This window comes from Armigeres subalbatus, chromosome 1 (assembly GCF_024139115.2).
Source record: "Armigeres subalbatus isolate Guangzhou_Male chromosome 1, GZ_Asu_2, whole genome shotgun sequence".
In the NCBI taxonomy this organism is placed as follows: Eukaryota; Metazoa; Arthropoda; class Insecta; order Diptera; family Culicidae; genus Armigeres; species Armigeres subalbatus.
In genome coordinates this window covers 294299533-294320473 of record NC_085139.1, presented here as the reverse complement: position 1 = coordinate 294320473, position 20941 = coordinate 294299533, and the positions used below count along the sequence as shown (strand labels likewise).

General features: G+C 45.7%; 1 protein-coding gene across 3 annotated transcripts in view; it reads left to right on the top strand.

Moving 5' to 3' along the window:
* LOC134207740 (protein retinal degeneration B) overlaps positions 1–20941 on the top strand; it is a 264455-nt gene that overhangs the window by 208122 nt on the left and 35392 nt on the right. For all 3 annotated transcript variants that reach the window (XM_062683601.1, XM_062683600.1, XM_062683602.1), the window contains exons 3-4: positions 14700–15450; positions 15514–15917. In XM_062683601.1, coding sequence (XP_062539585.1) covers positions 14700–15450; positions 15514–15917 — 1155 coding nt within the window. The remainder of the gene's footprint in view (positions 1–14699; positions 15451–15513; positions 15918–20941) is intronic.

The following is a 20941-nucleotide window of genomic DNA, read 5'->3' as shown; positions in this document are numbered from 1 at the left end:
CGAATATTGCGTGTAGCTAGTAAAGCCTGGTAAAACTGGTGCTGCTCTGCACAATATTTAGTAACGTTTTTGAAATTGAGAGTACTGCGTAAAGCTCGTTTGAAAAAACTATGCTTTCGTTCGCAAAATAGTGTACAGTAACTCATTAACGGCCCAAGCAACTTAATGTATCTAGGGTAATGCACTGTGAAGTGATGCTTTGGTCGCAATGGAACATCAAACTGTTCCGACCTTATGCACAAATATTCATGAATAAGTGATATCAATAAATTCACTTGATCATTTGAAACGACTGGAGCTGTAATTATGTCGGTAATCTCTTTGATTAAAAGCATCATCGTCATCAAATGGTTGTTTGTATTAATTGGTATGCTTATGAAAACAAAGGGTAAAACTTGAACTAAATGCCAAATGTCGCATGCTCTACCTTTAATGTTTTTTGACTTTCTTGTGAAATCGAACGATATCTTTGTTTTCAATTTCAGTTGTGAGCAGATCAAATTGATTTTAGCTTGTGGATAATTTGCCGATATGATTTTATCTTTAACCAATTTTTGGAAGATGAGAAATAAATCATGATTAACCCAGCCTTCGAATAGATCGTGGGCAATGCACGGAGCAGCTCCACTGTCGAAAATATGGAAAAATTTCAGCTCGTTCAAAACACAACCGGTTTTAACACCTCTGTATGGAGTTTTTGAAGGTTGACCCGTGACGACAGCCACATCCTGCTCGTTCGACGCAGGAGTTCTCAAATCTGCCCTCATTGAAAAATCTTCCTCAAAGAACTATGCTCTACATAACAAGTTCTGCAGAAAATGAACTTCTCGAGAAATTTTCTGTTAGGCCCGCGAGCTGGTGTGCACCCAAGTTGTCACCCATGGTGGTGAATACGGATCCGAAAACCCTTTCTTCAATTCCCCCTCCTTTTACCACAATTCCGGTTTCTTCTAGTTCTTTAATGTCCTCTACCAATCGTCGGAAAACTGTATTCGTGCCAAAGTATGAAAAATCTTTTGTTTTACACACAAGAATCAACTGAACATTGTCTGTTAGACAACGTTGATGAGGATCAAGATTTCCCAAAGCCATATAAACACAAAGTATCTTGTGGCGGCCTACTGCATTGCCTAAGCCATTTGCCACTACTTCAAGAGCATCTTGATATAGAAATATATTAATAGTTTTCTTTGAGAAAAATTCACTGTCTTTGAATTTCATTCCGTCAGTATAATCGGTTAAATACCCCGGAACTGCTACTTTTTCGCGAAATAGTGCTTTGTAGATTTGCTTGTCATTCAGCATCGTTTTCAAAGTGTCCAAAATTGGTATATAATGATACGTACATTTATTGTGATCATTATCGCGTTGCAAGGATATTTCTTCAGGTGGTATGTATGAAAAAACTTCTCTGAAATATTTTTTTCTCATGTGAGTTGTTCGGAATACTCCACCACAACCGAAAATTCGATCAAGGATATTTTCAGTTTTGATCAACCGAATCACCTCACGCTTAGCATTAATTTCTAGATTGAGCTCATCAGCAATTGAAGCACATTTTATTTCCCAAAACTTGCTTTGAGCAACAGTAACCTCTTCCAAGGCATTCACAATTTCTTGCACCACAGTTTCAGTCACATGATTTTGTGTAATTAACTTCAAGAACAAATTGCCAAACAACTTCTCAATAGCCTTTCTCATATCGCACAAAGATTTTTCTCTACTAGGATTATCTTGAACCATTTCCACCGACACGCCTTGCAGTGGGTACGAGGATTCAGCGCAAGGTTCCTCAATCTCGACGGATTTAACTGTTTTCTTCGCCGATGCCACCCGATGAAAATACATGTTATGTATTCTGAAACTATTAGATGTTGCGAAGGGTTTACGGGTACGGCAATTCAAAGGGCAGAAAATCGGTTCTCCGGCAGTGATATGCTCTGTAGCATGTTTACATGACAATTTGAACACTGTCGTTCCAAAATCACAATCGATCATCGAGCTTCTCTCCTTGTTGAACAAAACGGCGTTGCCTAATGTGCTTTCGATAAGCAACAAAGGATTTAAAGTTCACTGCACAGTCAAACACGCATCTGAATATTTTTAAATGCCGGTGAACGTGAATGTGTTTAAGATAAGCGGTGCAATTGTCGTACACTGCTTCACAAATGCACTTTATCGCCATTTTTTACCTTTTTTGAAAAACGTACCGCGACGCGACGTCTTGAACCGGCTGCGTTTGAAATTGAACTCATGGCAGATTTTTTTCATGCTTGCTTGAAGGCACCATCAATGTCAAAGAACATGTAAAATTACATCAAGCAGAACATAAAGTTCAATCAGGGATCTATTTTTACAGCATCGCACGCTTAGATTTAGGTTTATGACATATATTTGTTTACATTGACGTACAAATAAGTTGCCAGTCGTGTGGTACGAAATGAGGATATCAATTTTCAAAATACATCAAAAGTCATGTAAAATTGAGTCTGGTTAATGATTACATCACCAAATATTAAGGTGTTTTGATAATTAGATTGCATGTAAAATTCAATATTTTTAAGAGTGCATGCAAGGCAGGCAACAGGCAGGCAGGCAAAATCCACAATTATCTCGAGCAACCGAAAACCCAGCAACTACAAGCACAGTTACCGTTCATCGTCAGCCCAAGCAAACCGTCCTGTTCCGGATTCTCCCGGTGTCGCTACACGGGAATGGCAAAACAATCAGGACGTACGCCTTTCTCGACGACGGCTCATCTAGAACTCTGGTGGAAGCGAAGGTAGCTGCAGAACTCGGCGTGACCGGCAACGTACATCCCCTCTGCTTGCAGTGGACCAGTGGAGTTGAGCGGGTGGAAGACGAATCACAGCTGATAAAGTTGCAGATTTCGGGTACGACAAATACCACAAGATTCGACTTGAAGGAAGTGCATAACGTGAAGAGTCTCAACCAACCCAGTCATTTGCCTTCAGTGAACTTACCAAGCAATTTCCCCATCTGCAAGGACTACCTGTCCAAAGCTTCGCGACCGCCGTTCCCACGATCCTGATCGGCTTGGATAATTCGTTTGTGATGGCAACACGGAAAAGTAGAGAAGGAATTAGAGGCAGTCCGATCGCAGCCAAAACCAGGCTGGGCTGGACAGTATATGGAAGCACGTGCATCCGAAGTGGTCCAGTCCACCCATCAGCTGTTTCACATTTTTGTTCGTTCGCCCGATCAAGAGCTCCACGACCTCGTGAAGGAGTTCTTTGCTTTGGAAAGTGCGGGTGCTGTAACTTCCACGATAGAGAGCGACGATGATCGACGTGCCCGTCAAATTCTGGAAGAGACTACTGTATGGACGGAATCAGGGAGGTTCCAGACCGGATTGCTGTGGAAGTGCGACCACGTGGAATTCCACAATAGTCGGCCCATGGCGGAAAAGCGGTTCCGCTGTCTCGAGCGCCGCCTAGCATCAAGTCCCGACCTATACGACAACGTGAAGATCCAGATTACAGAATACCAAGCCGCAAGCCCAAGGGATACGCACATAAGGCTAGTCCGGAGGAATTTGCCAGTTTCGACCCCAAGCGGACCTGGTTTCTGCCGTTGAACGTCGTTACAAACCCAAGGAAGCCGAGCAAGGTCGGATTAGTTTGGGACGCGCCCGCTAAAGTCCAAGGGCACTCGTTCAATTCTGCTCTTCTTGCTGGTCCGGACTTGCTCGTACCGCTTCCAGCGGTTCTGTCTTCGTTTCGCCAGTTTGAGGTGGCCATCAGCGCTGACATCTGCGAGATGTTCCACCAGATCTTGATTCGGCCTGATGCCTGATCGGCACAGCTGTTCCTGTGGCGGGACGATCCATCCAAGCCCTTCGAGGTGTTCGTCATAGACGTAGCAACGTTCGCTTTTCACCTTCTGCAGCTTAATTCCTCAAAAATCGGAACGCCGAAGAGTTGCCGCGGGCAGTGGAAGCAATCACGAAACGCCATTATGTAGACGATTTTCTGTGCAGCGTGGCACTGTGCAGGAAGCAGTGGAGCTAGCAGTCATTCGTCACTCGAAATTGGCTGTCGAACTCCAGTTACGTTCTCACACGGGTCGGGGAACAGCCAACAGAAATGATGGAAAAAGTTTGGATTGACAGGTCGGACGCTTACGAACGCGTTCTCGGAATGGTCTGGAAGCCTGAACCGGATGTCTTTATTTTCAAGGTGTGTTCCGAGAAGAAATCCAGGCTCTCCTTTCGGATGGCGCTGTTCCAACCAAACGAGAAGTTCTGCGCACTGTGATGAGCATCTTCGATCCCATCTTACTGGTAGCCATCTTCGTCATCCACGGAAAAGTGCTTGTGCAGCATTTCTGGCGCTCTGGACTTGGTTGGGATGAACGCATTGGTGACACACTGCTTGAGCAGTGGAAACGATGGGTCAAGTTACTCCAGCAGCTGGATCAAGTCGAAATCCCACGTTGCTACTTCCCTGGCTACTCTTCCGAAGGCTACAGGACCGCCGAGCTGCACATTTTCGTGGACGCTTCCGAGGAAGCCTTTGCAGCAGTAGCATATTTCCGAATCGTCGAAGAAACAAGAGTTCGATGCTCGTTGGTGTCAGCGAAAACGAAGGTTGCCCCCCTGAAACTGCTGTCGATTCCCAGGCTGGAGTTGTCAGCCGCCGTTCTCGGTGCCCGACTTTTAAAATCCGTCATTGAGAACCACAGTCGCAAAACTTTCTGGAGTGATTCCTGCACCTTTCTCTCTTGGTTGCGGGCAGATCCCAGGAAATATCGGCAATTTGTCGCATTCAGGTTGACAGAAATCTACGATCTCACACAGATTTCGATTAATGGTGCTGGGTGCCATCGCCTATGAATGTCGCTGACGAGCCCACAAAGTGGGGCAAAGGTCCCGATATCACCTCCAGCAGTCGCTGGTTCCAAGCTCCAAAATTTCTATACGAGCATCCGAATTCGTGGCCACAGCAAACAAGGAAAGGAGAGGAGTCTTCGGAAGAACTTCGTCCGATTCATCTTCACCTTGACGGAGTCAGGGAAGAGCTGCTGCAGTACGAACGGTTTTCAAAATGGGAGCGCCTAGTCCGTGCTGTATCCTACGTGCGCCGGTTCGTGAACAATCTTCGTTGCAAGGCGAAAAAGCAGTCACCAAGCAACACGGAATGGTTAAATCGGGGCGAATTGCTGCGTGCGGAGACAACCGGCTTCAAACAAATCTAGCACGAGGCTTTTGGGGACGAGCTTGTTATTCTGAAGAAAAACCAAGAACTTCCCGCTGGTGAACAACAGAGACTTAAGAAAACTAGCAAGATCCTCAAACTTTCACCCTTTCTGGACGAGCAAGGTGTCATACGGATGGACGGCAGGATTGCAGGTGCACAACAGGTGTCCTTCGATTTCAAGTTCCCGGTCATTCTTCCCAAAGGACATGAGGGAACGAAGCTTCTTGTCGATTGGTACCATCGGCAGCACAAGCACTGCAATGCTGAAACTGCGGTCAACGAGATGCGCCAGAAGTTTCATGTGTCGGAAATGAGAGTTGTTTTCAATTTACTAAGGCTAAGGCCGAGTGGCCTGTGCTGCACATAAAAGTCTTCTCCATTCAGCTCGGTCCATGGCTGCACTTCGCCAACCACGCAGTCTGCGGAGGGTCCGCAAATCGTCGTTCACCTGATCGATCCACCTTGCCCACTGTGCACCTCGCCTTCTTGTTCCCGTCGGATCGTTGTCGAGAACCATTTTCACCGGATTACTGTCTGACATTCTGGCTACGTGCCCGGCCCACCGCAGTCTTCCGATTTTCGCGGTGTGAACGATGGATGGTTCTCCCAACAGCTGATGCAACTCGTGGTTCATTCGCCTCCTCCACGTACCGTCCGCCATCTGCACCCCTCCATAGATGGTACGCAGCACTTTCCTTTCAAAAACTCCCAGTGCGCGTTGGTCCTCCACGAGCATCGTCCAGGTCTCGTGTCCGTAGAGAACTACCGGTCTTATAAGCGTTTTGTAGATAGTTAGTTTGGTACGGCGGCGAACTCTATTCGATCGGAGCGTCTTATGGAGTCCAAAGTACGTACGATTTCCAGCCACTATGCGTCTCCGAATTTCTCTGCTGGTATCGTTATCGGCGGAGCCCAAGTACACGAATTCTTCAACCACCTCGATTTCGTCACCACCGATAGAAACTCGTGGTGGGTGGCATGCATTGACCTCTCTTTTGCCTCTTCCTATCATGTACTTCGTCTTCGACGTGTTGATTACTAGTCCAATCCGTTTAGCTTCGCTTTTCAGTCTGATGTAAGCTTCCTCCATTTTCTCAAAGTTACGTGCCATGATATCAATGTCGTCGGTGAAACCAAATAACTGGGCGGACTTCGTGAGAATCGTACCACTCGTGTCAATCCCTACCTTACTTCCTCCAAAGCGATGTTGAATAGCAAACAAGAAAGACCATCACCTTATCGTAACCCTCTGCGGGTTTCGGAGGGACTCGAGAATGCCCCTGAAACTCGAACTACGCACATCATCTGATTCATCGTCGCTTTGATCAACCGTGTCTGTTTATCCGGAAATCCTTGTTCGTGCATTAGCTGCCATAGCTGGTCCCGATCGATTGTATCATATGCGGCTTTGAAGTCGATGAATAGATGATGTGTGGGCACGTTGTATTCGCGGCATTTCTGCAGTACTTGGCGAATGGCGAACACCTGGTCCGTGGTGGAGCGTTCGCCCATAAAGCCCGCCTGGTACTGCCCCACGAACTCCCTTACAATTGGTGCTGGGCGACGGGATAAAATTTGGGAGAGTACCTTGTAGGTGAGGATCAGCAATGTGATTGCGCGGTAGTTGCTACAATCCAGCTTATCGCCCTTTTTGTAGATGGGACACACGACACCTTCCATCCACTCCTGCGGCAAAACTTCCTCCTCCCAAATCTTGGTAATGACCCAGTGCAGCGCTCTAGCCAGTGCCTCACCACCGTGTTTAAATAGCTCTCCTGGTAGTTGGTCAACCCCAGGGGCTTTGTTGTTCTTCAGCCGGCCAATCTCCTCCTGGATTTCCTGGAGATCCGGAGGCCGATTATATCGAGTCGCATTATCTCTTATATTGTTCGTAATGATTGGTTTTCTAGGCGGCTTATTGGGCCTGCGCAAACCTCCTGTCTCGTCGGAGGGCCGTCGTGTCAGGGCTGTTTAGCGTCCCACCTAACACCAGGACTTGGGCTTGTGCGCTTTGAGCGGCACACGGTCGCTTTGGTGGGGCCTACTTGCGGATACATGCAGCGACGTCTGGGAGGTTTTTCAGCAAATTAAACCTATGGATTTCTCGCGATAGTGCTATGTACACTCGCCATCCCACCACTGGATGGCTTACTACAGACCGAAACTCCTGGCACCGGTCGGCGTTGAGCTTGAAGAGCGCTATTGAGAATCAATTCGGACAAAAACTGGTACTCTACCCGCGGTGGAAGTACGTCTACCGACTGTTCACCGACAACAATTGCCTCAGCATATTGTGCTTCGTGAGGTCATATGCGATGTCGACCGGAGGAGGCTGGTTTGGAGATTGATATTTCGATTGGCAAATGATCACTACCATGGGGACCCTGGACAACCCACCACGTGCAGTCAAGGGATAGTGAGCTAGAACATATTGAAAGATCTAATCGGCTATCTTTCGCCGAAGGTGCCCTTCGTGTAACTTCCCAAGCAACCAGAAGTTCGGATAAGAAGGGCTATTTTGGCTTAATCAGCTCTCATTTTAAGTAATTTTTTGTATGTAACGGAACTTTAAGTGAACTTTAAAGTTCCGTTAAACATGCTTGGAACTTGATGTGAACCATAGTGAACCAATTAGTTCAGTTAAGAGTGAATTTAAGTAAAATCTGAACTTCTGGTTGCTTAGGTTTTCCAGTATTAAGAATAGCATATTGAAGTCGTATTTCAGAGATGAACGGTTGTCGTCGTACAGTTCCCCCCACCCTGTTCCATGAGAGTTGAAATCTTCCCAGAGCAACCGTGGCTCGGGCATTACCGAGCAGATGTGTGGGAGATGCCTGCGAGATATCGCAGTTCCCGGCGGAAGATATATAGAGGCGATACTGAGGTCTTTTCCTCGGATAGTCACCTGACATGTGACAGCTTCAGTGCAAGATCGACTCAATGGATGGAGTGCTGTTTCCTGATCCCTAGCAGTACCCCTCCATGTCTGTCTGCACGATCTCGGCGAATGATGTTAAGTTCTGGAAAATGGAGGTTCTCATCGGGTGTTAGCCATGTTTCGCACAAAGCAAAAACATCGCATTGTAATTTGTAAACTAAAAATTTAAAAATATCTAATTTGTGAAGGATGCTTCGACAGTTCCACTGTAGAACCGAAATCGTATTAACCTTGTTGGCCTTGTTAGCCATCAAAGGATATGAATGTTTCAAGTAGGGGTATTTTGGAAGCCAGCTGCTTCAAAAGGGGTGTCAAAAGAGGGAGAACTGATTTAACCATGTTTGTCACATGGTCAGAAGCGTTGAAGAAGTTAAGGATGAAATCCACGATGCCAGCAAACGTGAACATTGGAGCACCCTGGGATTGCTCTCGATGCCCAGCAACTGACGGAGAAATTGAAAAAGTAGGAACATCAGGGATTTTAGATGTTCCCGGAAGGGGCGGAAAGTCCTGTTCTTCCTGGAGAAAGACTCTCGGAACTGAACGTCTGGGCATACTTCCACTTAGCAAGTAGCTCAGCTAAATCTGCGACCACTGCGAGGCAGCGCAAGCGCTGCTACAATAATCGGTGCATGACAATAAGGCTGATGTTGCCTTGCTGTCCGACCCGTACCGCATCACTGCTAAACATAGCAGTTGGGTTGAGGATAAGCCTGGAATAGTGACGATTTGGACTTGCGAGAGGTATCCCTTCCAAGCGATAGCGTCATCTCCTGATAATGAGAGTTTTTTTTTTATAGCAAAGGTAAACGGAGTTTACTTTTGCAGCTGCTACTGTCCTCCAAGACGGAGCATAGAGCAGTATACTAGGATGTTGCATAATCTTGTAGCGAGACTAACTGGTCTTAAACCATTACTTGTAGCAGGTGACTTCAACGCGGGGGCAGTGAATTGGGCCTCGGTTCACTAACGCTAGATATATTTTGTCGTTATTTTTTTAATACTTTATTAGAGTGATTTTTAAGTTTTTTACAAAGTTCATCATTTACTAACGCTAGAGGTCATATCCTGCTAGAGTCTTTAGCGGCACTGAACGTAGCCCTGCTGAACGAGGGCCAAGCGTCAAGTTCAGAGGACAGAATGGCGAGTCATGCATCGATCTGGCATTCTGCAGCGCGGGATGGACGATGGAGCCTGAATGGGGGGTTCACGAAGGGTATACTGCTAGTGACCATCAGGAAATACGTTTTATGGTCAGCTATACCCCCAACAGAACCACAAGGCGGGTCAGTAAAGTACGGGCGTACCTTGCAGTTCGACCCAGAACGGTGGGAAAATCGGACTCTACCCAAGTAACCAAAAGTACTTTTAAGAGTACGTTTTTCGCTTAATCAGCTTCACTGAGCTGCTTAAGCGAAAAACGTACTTTTAAAGGAACTTTTGGTTACTTGGGTAGGCCTTAGTGGTGATGAGTTATCCGATGTCTTAACACGAGCATGTGACGTTACAATGCCCAGGAGGACTATGCCAACCGGCAACCGCAAACCGGTGCATTGGTGGACGAGCACGATGGCTGATCTTCGCAGAGCCTGTCTTTGCGCTAAAAGAAGGTTGCGACGTGCTAGAACCGAAGCGGACAGGCTAGAAAGACGCCAGGTGTTCCAAACAGCGAGCAGAGCTCTGAACTACGAAATTTAATGCTTTCAAGATCTGTGTAGGATGGCATGCATACAGGATAGGGATTCCTAGGACCAAGAGTACACCTCCTGAGAAATCCCCGAAGATGTTACCCAGGATCGTTCGAGGTTTGTTCCCGAGGCATAACTCATCAGACTGGCACGCCACACCGTACGAGTCAGTAAACGTTGTACCGCTAGTGACTAACGATGAGCCTTTCGCCGTTGCAAGAAAACTTAAGCTAAACAAGGCACCAGGGCCGGATTGTATTCCTAACCTGGTCCTTAACCCTTATCCTCCCTTGATACTTTTTAGGCACTAAAAAAAGACTTCAAAAAATCATAACTCCTTTGATTCTCAAACGATTTTGACGATTCACCTACCAAACGAACCGGTTACGTCTCTAGTTTTCAAACCTGGGAAGAGAATTGGCATTAGCCACCTGTCTCCGGAATAATTCCGGGTTCGAGTGGGGTACCTTTTTTTCTCAAATCAAATGACCTTGTCTTAAAACTATTTTTTGGTGTGTCCTACTTCAATGAAATCACGAGACATGTTCAATAGTGTCTTTTCCAAGGTTCCTTGGTGGGTGTGGATAGTTTCTGCAGCATTCCTGGGCCCTGGTTCCCCCGGGGAAGTGGCCACTTTTCGATTTGATCCGAAATCCATCTTGCGACGTCTCAAACTTCATAATTTCGCGAAACGAGCTCAATAGTGTCTAATTTGAGGTTCCTGAGTGGTGCTGGTAAGGATTCGTGGTTCCCCTGGGGAAGTGACTACTTTTCGATTTGATCTCAAACCCATCTTGCGACGTCTCAAACTTCATGATTTTGCGAAACGAGCTCAACAGATTCTAATTTGAGGAACCTGAGTGGTGCTGGTCAGGTTCAGTGGCATTCCAGGAACCTAGGTACCCCTGGTAAGTGGGGAAATTATCTCAAACTTCATGATTTCGCGAAACGTGCTAAATTGAAGGTACCTGAGTGGTGCAGGTCAGGCTCCGCGGTGTTCCGGGGACCTGGTTCCCCCGGGGAATTGGCTGCTTTTTTATTTGATCCGGGCAGGTTCTGCGGGATTCCGGAAACCTGGTTCCCCTGGGGAAGTGGCCACTTTTTGATTTGATCTGAAACCCATCTTGCGACGACTCAAACCTCTTGATTTCGTGAAACGAGCTCAACATAGTCTAACTTGAGGTACCTGAATGGTGCTGGTCAGGTTGCGTGGCATTCATGGAACCTTGTTCCACCGGGGAAGTGGCCAATGCGACGTCTCAAACTTTATGATTTCGCGAAACGAGCTCAATAGAGTCTAATTTGAGGTACTAAAGTGGCGTTGGTCAGGTTCAGTGGCATTCCAGGAACATAGCTCCCCCGGGGAAATTGCCACTTTTTGTTTTGATCTGAAACCCATTTTGCGATGTCTCAAACTTCATGATTTCACGAAACGAGCTCAATAGATTCTATTTTGAGGTACCTGAATTGTGTTCGTCCTCCTTAGCCGTGCGGTAAGACGCGCGGCTACAAAGCAAGACCATGCTGAGGGTGGCTGGGTTCGATTCCCGGTGCCGGTCTAGGCAATTTTCGGATTGGAAATTGTCTCGACTTCCCTGGGCATAAACGTATCATCGTGCTAGCCTCATGATATACGAATGCAAAAATGGTAACCTGGCTTAGCATCCTCGCAGCTAATAACTGTGGAAATGCTTAATGAACACTAAGCTGCGAGGCGGCTCTGTCCTAGTGTGGGGATATAATGCCAATAAGAAGAAGAAGAAGAAGAATGGTGTTCGTCAGATTTCATGGCATTCCGAGAACCTGGTTCTTCTGGGGATGTGGGCTTTTTTGTATTGATCGTAAACCCATTTCGCGACAAACTTCATGGTTTTACAAGACATTTTACTTGAGTGGTGTATGTCATGTTCTAATCTGGTTTACCAGGCAATTTTTTGATGCATTTTGAAACCCATTCTGTATCGTATCAAACTTGTATCGTATCAAAGTGGAAATGGGTATGGGTTTCAGATATATAAAAAGGGACCATTTCCCTGGTGGAACTAGTTTCCAGGGATGTCACGTAAGTTGATCAGCACCACTCAGGTACCTCAAATTAGACCCTGAACTTACCCTTACTTTCTGCCTTTTCCATCTTTCGGGGAATCTACACTCATCAAGACATCTCTGCATAGCTAGACTGAGCATGTTCGGGTTCGCTATGATTGCTGCCTTCAGAGCGCTGTTCGGAACTCCGACAGGCCCTGGAGCTTCGTTCGTTACCAGGGATTTTACAACCGCGAGTAATTCATCGTATGTCATCGGAGCCACCATTTCGGCGGCACCCATATTACCTTGCGGTGCAGGAGGCCAGGGACTTGTGGCTCGGGACGGGAAGAGTACCTCGATAATCCTCGCCAACCTATCCAGGGACCGTTCGGGGGGTGAAAAGCTGTAGACGTCACCCCACGGATTCGCGTTAGCTCCTTCGCATAGGTTGTCGAAACACGCTCTCTTACTGCTCTTGATGCTTGTTGAAGGCCAGTTTCGCAGCTCGAAACACTTCACGGCGGTTCGCTCTGCCATCCTCGGTGTGGGCACGTTGCATTCTTCGTCTTGAGGCGGGTTGTTCGAAGGGCCGCAATCTCGGCACTCCACCAGTATACCGGTCGTCTACCATTTCTCGGCAGGGCTTTCCGGCAGTGTTGCGTCGCACGCGCGTTATAGAACTGCTACCAACGTATCCTCGCTTAGACCTTCAGCGTTGGCTTCCAGTCCCAGGGCCGCGGTGAAAACTTCGCTGTCGAAGTGATTGATCTTCCACCCACGGACCTGATAGGGATCTCCGAATCTCAGATTTTGCACGCCATAGTTGATCTTAAAGCGAATTGCTAGATGATCACTATGGGTGTGATACTCGTTCACCCTCCAGTCCAAGTCTGGTGCCAGACCAGGACTGACAAATGTTACGCCAATCCATGACTCGACCCTGTTCCTTCTGAACATGCTAGCGGAACCATCATTGACGAGCACTGCGTCGAGCTGCGCTAGCGCCTCTAGTAACGCTGAACCCCTTCGATTGGTGCAGCGGCTGCCCCACTCCACTCCACAATCGATAAAATCTCCTCCTTTGACGACCGGCTTACGACCCTCTAGGTCGGACGATAGCCTATCGATCATCTGGTTGAGCTGTTCTAATGGCCACCTTGGTGGGGCATAGCAATAGACAAACACCATTGATCTTGGATATCGCCAAGCACCCTCAGCAGAGGAATGTAACACCTTGTACTGCACCTTGTGCCCTTCTTCATCACAATGGCGGCACAGGTCAATACGGTCTGGGCACTTACAGTTGTAGGACCTCTGCCCCGGCTCTATGCGCCGATATCACCTGTACACTAAAGGCGGCTGGAGTTTGCTTACTGGGCCTACTGACCATCTGATCTTCAACTGCCCTCGCTCCATTACCTTTTTAGCTTCCGAAAGGGGTAACCTAAGGTAGGCTACCTGCGTGCCAAAGGCACCGCCTCTCAGGCGTACAGAGGACTTTTCGACCTCTGTACCGCACTGGTCTCAGATGGTAGAGACGACGCCGTCCGCGTCCGTGACCTCGTCCAGTTGCTTGCACTTGTAGTTCACTTTCGCCCTCAACAACCTCACCTCGGCGCCGTCACCCAAGACCTCATGGGCCAGCTTCTAGTAGTCTATCCCATTCAGGGTTTGCAGAAGACGCTCTCGATAAATAACGAACAATGATAAAAGAAAGGCAAAAATCTCTTCGAATCATAACAAGCCATGAAAACAAAACTATCGCACTTGTATACAAGTTGAAAAAAAAGGCGGGTTTGATAAAACACGTTTTTCTCGCTCATTTTATGTTGGGGACCATATTTTTTCGCACAGCTGTGTAAAACAAGTTGAAATGCATCATCAGAACTGGTGCCCCCGCAATTGGGGCTTATTAAAAGAAATTTATCATGGGTTGTAGACCCCCGAATCAGTTCATTATCGTAACAGCTACCGAAAAACGTCTCTCACGGTATGCTACCTATCGAGAGTGTATACAGACATGATAAGTGAGAGATTTTCTCATTCTCCTTTGGATTCAAACCCTGGTCCCATTAGCTTGCGCTTCGCGCTTCAGAACCAAGATTATTTCACCGGTCTTGATGCGTCTGACGCTTCGCACGTCCTGACCCAGCGCCGAAAGATTTTCGGACGCCCGCATCAATTTAAGAACTTCGGCGTACTTTTCCTTATCAGTTTTCACCAACAAGACCTCGCCTCTGTCCTTAACATTCTTTGCGGGTCGAGAGGCGTTCGACTTCCGCTTTGCCCTACTGACCAGCGCCCAGGGATTTTCGGTCCCTTGTGCCGATTGTACCCTCTTGCGGCCCAGTGACTTGCGCCTGGTTGGTGCCTATCACCTTTTTGGGCCGAGAAGTCACCTTCTCGGGTCGATGCCCTTCGAGCTCCTCTGGACCCCGATCTGCTCCGTCCAGACGACGTTTGGCCTTGATGGTCGCACGTCGTTTGGCTTTGCTCTAAGCGCATTCGCCGGATTGCTGCCTGAGCCTGAGTTTCGGGTTAGGCGCAGTCTTTTCTCCATTGGCCGCCAGGGCGAAATAAATCTCCTCTTGGGCCATAGTCGCTCCTCCAGGGTGGAAGGAGAAGGCATCGGTTTGGGCATCTTTGTCGGCCTTCTCTTTTCACACCACACGCCTGATAAACGCACGCAAATAAAAAAAAGAGTTCTGAAGGATTCAAATCTACGATTTCATACACAATTGATCGTTTAGAAATTCAACAACTAACTTTTTTCCCATTTCCTTTTCTCTTTTTTCCACGCCATCCCACTGGAACCATTTACTGCAGAAAAAAAGCCGCGACGAAAGTAAAGGCGCCGGAAGTGGGGTAGAAATCATCGTAAACGAACCATATGAGGAGGGACCCGGCGGTAAAGGAGGTCAATACACGAGAAAAATCTATCACGTGGGCAGCCACCTACCGGGATGGATCAAGGGTCTGCTACCGAAGAGTGCTCTCACCGTAGAGGAGGAGGCGTGGAATGCCTACCCGTACACGAAAACCCGCTACACGTGCCCTTTCGTAGAGAAGTTCTCGCTGGAAATCGAAACATATTACTTTGGCGACAACGGCCACCAGGAGAACGTGTTCAAGCTCAGTGGAAGTGATTTGCGGAACCGTCTGGTCGATACCATCGACATTGTCAAGGATCAGCTCTATGGAGCGGACTACACCAAAGAGGAGGATCCCACGTTGTACTGCTCGGAGAAAACCGGCAGAGGACCGTTGGGAGAAACGTGGTTAGCGGACTACTGGGAAGAGGTACGAGACAAAAGCCAACCGACGGCGCGAAATATGTCACTGATGTGTGCCTACAAGCTGTGCCGAGTGGAGTTCCGGTATTGGGGCATGCAGACGAAGTTGGAGAAGTTTATCCACGATGTGGCGCTGCGGAAAACGATGGTTCGGGCCCATCGACAAGCATGGGCTTGGCAGGACGAATGGCACGGGTTAACCATGGACGATATCCGTGAGATCGAGCGGCAAACGCAGCTTGCCCTGCAGAAGAAGATGGGTAATGAAGATGACGAAGATGAAGGTGAGTTGGATAAAAAAAAAAACTAGAACTAAGGTGTAATCAGATAAATTTGATTTGTTACAGATCCCAGCGCATCGGAAAACAACAGCCGGCAGTCAAATCAGTTTAACTCGATCGAGAAAACCGAGGAAAACTCCACTCCGCAGGTGATGAAAAAGACATCAATGGCGCCTCCCTCACCTCCGGAACAGCCGCCACGACAAACGATGCACCCATATGGCCAGGTGCCGGTTCTGCAGCAGCCGCCCAAAGTTAAGAAAACGGCACCGGTGACAGCCACGGATGCGATTAGTTCTGACGAGGAGGATGAGGAAGAAGACAACCGCAGGGATGAAGATGATGGAACAAATCTACACAACCAGCACAGCAATCACTTGAGTAGTGCCGGCGGTGTGGCGAAACATTTTGCCGGATCCAAGGGACAACTGCATTCGCCGCTCGGATCGGCACAAAGTTTTGATTTGCAGGTGAGTCGGCAGCCCAATCGGGTAGTACCCAAAGGTCTAGCTTTACGAAATGGATGGTATTTGCCATCATAATTTGTATCAGGATGTCCCAAAACCAACTTACCATGTCTCCTGGTTTCCTGGAATATGTTATGGACATGCTTGAAAACATATCCAAGTTTCTAGTGACGGGAAAAGTTAGTAGATCGCTAGTTCGAAACTCAAGGACAGTTTGGATGACCCAGGATATCCTAAAAACATCTAATCATGTCTCCTGGTCTTTATGAATATGTTATGGATATGGTTGAATACATATCCAAGCTTGGAACGACGAAATAAGTTAGAGTGTTGGTTATAGATCGCAAGTTCTAACTTCAAGAATAGTTTGGATGACCCAGGGTATCCCAAAACCATCATCTAACCATGTCTCTTGATCTTCACAAATATGTTATGGATATACTTGAATACATATCGAAGCTTGAAGCGACGAGAAAAGCTAGAGTAGTGGTTGTAGATCGCAAGTTCTGAACTCAAGAACGGTTTGGATGACCCTGGATGTCCCAAAACCTTCTTATCATGTCTCATGGTTTTCTGTAGTATGTTATGGACATGGTTGAATACATATCCAAACATAGGTATCAAATTTACTGCGTAATACCGCTTAGAACAATTTGGGCATGAAAAGGTTAAACGACAAAGACGATTCTGAAAAGATCCTTTATTTTTAATAATGTTCCATTTCCAACACTAAAGCAGTTAAACGAAATTTTCTACTAAGATGAGGTTCAGTGAATTTTTTGGCAAGATTATTTGGTTTTGTTTCTATTACTTATTGAAAATGAAATTGATTTACGGGCCACCATTTTATACAAAAGAAGGTCAATCCGAGATTATTTTCTTCAATAATCAAAACTTAATCGTTTGGCGACGACAGAAAGTTGCCCTCAAGTGTAGCAGAATCGCAAGCGCGCGTCGCGTCGGAGGGAGATGAAGTAATAAAATTGTATGAACGGATGGAATCACTAACAGCAACCAAGCTGCCACAGCGATGTCTCCAAAACAGGCCATTTGTCCAGAAAATGTCGGTCATGAGAATAATCAATTGGCTATCCCCAATGCGTTTTTCCAATAATTAGCTGCAACCAAACTCGATGACTTTTCGGTAAGACGCCTCCATTTCGAATAAATTTTCAGCATCGCCACTGCATCATGCGGGATTGCAACAGACGATATTTTTGTAATTGACGACCATCAATGGTTTTCCGTTGAAAATGTCAACCAGTGCAATTGTGCTACTGCTTACGTTCCGCTTTGTCCGCTCTGTGTGAAATTTTGATCAAACTGAGGATTAGATCCAAGCCCGCAAGTTGCTTGATTTTGATGTCTGTGTTTGCGATGCACGCACGGGATTGATTGTTCTTCTATTTCTAATTTTTTTGCCAATTTTCATTAATAAATAGTTGAAAATCTGTATTTTTAGAACAAGGCCAAAATGGTCCAAAAATATCGAAAATCCATCGATAAACGCCTGAGATGTTAACGTCCACAATATATTATATTTTCGTGACGGTCTCCGATTTTCGCAATCGCAAAGTGTATCACAATATAGAAAAAAGAGACGTAGTCCTACGTCAAAACAGTCATCCGTCATCCCCTCAATTCGTCGAACTGGCGTTCTATAAAAAAGTTTGTTTTTGGAGCGAACTTATAGCTTTCACGTATACAAATTATACGAGAAAGGCCGAGGGCGCAGTCCACCCAAATTATTCCCGCTGGTGGCGATGAAGGCGTGTTCTTGATGGTGGTCCATTGGTCTTCCACGTTGCCATCTTCCGAAATATCTGCAGCACGTATCTACAGTTCTTCTACGAAGGGTCATTTCACATTTTGGGACTCTGAAGTGATTGTCTTTAACCCTCAAAGCCTGAACGTACGATTCACGCTTTCATATAACTACTGAAAAATCATAACAACTGCCCAATGAAGCTCATTTTGAGGGTGTCTGGATAAATTGGACATGTTCCGTAATCTTCCGGAACAGTGTCTCCGCCGGGGAAAAAAGGCGATCCTTTACGAAGCCTTGCTTGTGATATCTCAAACTTCATCATATTGAAAAACGAGAACAATGGAGCTTATTTCGATAAATTCTGGAGTTGGACATGTTCAGGAAATTTTGTGAAATAGTGGCCAGTTTTTTATCATTTATAAAGCCTCCCTTGCGTCAGCTGAAGCTTCATGATTTTACAAAAGAAGATCAATGGAGCTCATTCTGGAAGAATTTGTACAAGTTGGACATGTTCCGGGATCTCCTCCATGTATGCTCCTGGAAAAATGACCATTTTTGATCAGTTATAAAATCTTGCTTCCGATATCTCAAACTTCATTTATAGAACCTTGCTTGCGACATCTTAAACATCATGGTTTTTCAAAACTGGAAATGAACTGGAGTTCATGTTGGGGGATTTCGAACAATTTGGATGTGTTTTTGAATCTTCTAGAATCCTGATTCTCCAAGAAAAAATGCCAGTTTAAAATGTAAAATTTTGCTTATGACATCTCATACTTCATGATTTCGCCAAGCTAGATCGAAATAGTTTTTTTTGTGGTTTTTGTACAAATTGGGCACGTTTCTGAATTTGCTGTGATTGTAGGCTTTTGAACAAAACGACAGTTTTCAATCATTTCCAAATCCTCGCTTGCAACATGTCAGTATTCATGGTTTTGTGGTCTTTGGGCAAGTTGGTCATGTTTCGGAATCATTCGAAAGTCTGGATCTTCAACTAAATAACCTATGGTGTTACCTCAGTAGCCCAGCAATCCGTTGAAGTTCTGTTAAAAATGACAAAAAAAAACAAAGTGTTCTAAGATCCTTTTAAAATGTTGTTAATTGGTCTTTGGGTTGTTGTTAAATCCAATTTCACCTTTCTCAAAAAGTGAACGACGTCTCGGAAAGTTTGCAAGTCTTGTGTTTTGAATATATCAATCAGCGTCCAGAATTTTCAGTCGAAATCGAATTCCGAGCGAGTCAGGGCGTATTTGTTGCAGTGCAGTATAACGTGATCTGCCATGTCCTCGGTCAGGCAGACATCGTATTCGGGGTCCTGAATTATTTTCATTTTTGCCAGCCAGTTGTTTGCGTAGCTGTGTCGGGCCATCAATCGATTGAGAGTTCGGACCTCATGGTTATTAGGCTGTTTATTTTTGTACCAAGGGGCGTCGCTGTAGTGCGGTTGTATGGAGAAAAAGTGTTTACCTATTTCTTCCGCATACGTGGTATCCCAGTGATTCGTATTGTTTTTACGATTTTGGTTGAAGAAGTTTTCCAGAACTGCCTCGGAGTTTGCGCCGGCCTTGGCCAACTCGTCCGCTATGTCATTGCCTTTGATTCCGATATAACTCGGGATCCACTGTATGGTTACTTTTAGAGATGATGCTATTTCGATTATGTCCTGTATCATAGAGCTGCGTTTGATGTCCAATTGTGCCCTTTTTATCATCTGGCAGGATGAAAGTGAGTCAGTGAACAGTACGGCCCCTACGATGTTTTCGTCATTCAGATGATTCAGTGCCACTAGGATGGCGAACAATTCAGTCGTCGTTATGCAAGTTTCCATATTTAAGCTGATCCTGCGATTGGTGAATTCACAGAAAACTCCTATCCTAAAAATGTTGGGTCGATTTTTGAACTTGGTATTTTGCTGATACAGAAATTATTGTTTCAGGACTCGGGGGTCGCAGTTTCTTTTTATTGGCGCTCCTTCTATTAACATAGTTTGGATGTCTAGCTTGTGCTGGTGGTATACTTTGGTATCTGGGATAATCGCATCAAAAATGGGCTGGTGTTTTAGATATGTCCGCACTATTAGTGTTGTGTGGCGTTGGACAGGCCTATAAACATGAACAAGTCTAATATACTGATCTTCAGTCACATGACAGAACGTAGCAGCCATCGCATGCAAGAGACACATTCGCAGTTAGTCAATTCCTCCTTCATCACGAGGTGAGTCTAGACCTGTGCGCCGCCGCGCCACGCCGCCGCCGCCGGTGGTTTTACTCACGCCGCCGCCGCCGGCGATTTTGGGTCGGCGCGCCGCTGATCATAATTTTGCCACGCCGATGAATAATCGCAATAAAAAATTAAATTAACTTGAGTCGAGTCACTGTACGAAAAGTAAGAAACACTGAAGATGGCCTAACAGTTGAGATCGAAATACGTATCGCTAAAGCAATACAACGTGGTGGAATTAATTGGAATAGTACTAAGCTCGTCTATTGTCAATGAAGTTGAGGTGGAACTCGTCAGAATTCAATTTCAAATCTTCCTCAAGCGATGGTGTCTCTAAGTCGCTGTAGTGACATGTATTATCTTGGTTAATGAATAAGTTGGTTGATAAGATTTAGAGTTTGAATGAAGCTTTTTCTACTAAAATAATACATAAATTGTTTAACTGGTTTTGGAATTCGTCTAAGTCAGGGCCTCATTCAGTTGGGCACCTAAACTTGTAGGAGACTCCTAAAAGATATGTTTGCTGTGGTACACAAGCTTTTGTGAGGGCCTGGACACATGCTCAAAGCGCCCCCTCTCATTCCTATAGGGTCTGACAAAGGTGTAGACAAATCATTACAGTTCAGGAATATCAAGTTTAGTAACACATTCATTATCTTGACATTATTTTCTTTTTTATTTATTAAAATCAACCAGGCCAGCTTTCTTTGTTTTTAGATTTGCGCTATTAGGACAGTTGATTTATTGACGAAATTTTTTTTTATTATTTAATAGTTTCGGCCGATACAAATATTTACATTCCATTTTGTCTCCCCCTCGGATTTTTTTTTGCCAAAAAATAATATTTTCAGGGGGCAACAAAAAAAAATCCAGATAATTTTGAGGATTTTCAAAACATTCTTTAACAAATCCGAGGAGTTTTTTTTTAAATTTTAGACCCCTTGACCTTTCGGAGACCAGTAGGACAAAAAGTTAATTAAATATTTGTAAAAGCCTTATTGTGAAAGCTCTAGGAACATTTTCTTCAAAAACTTCCAAT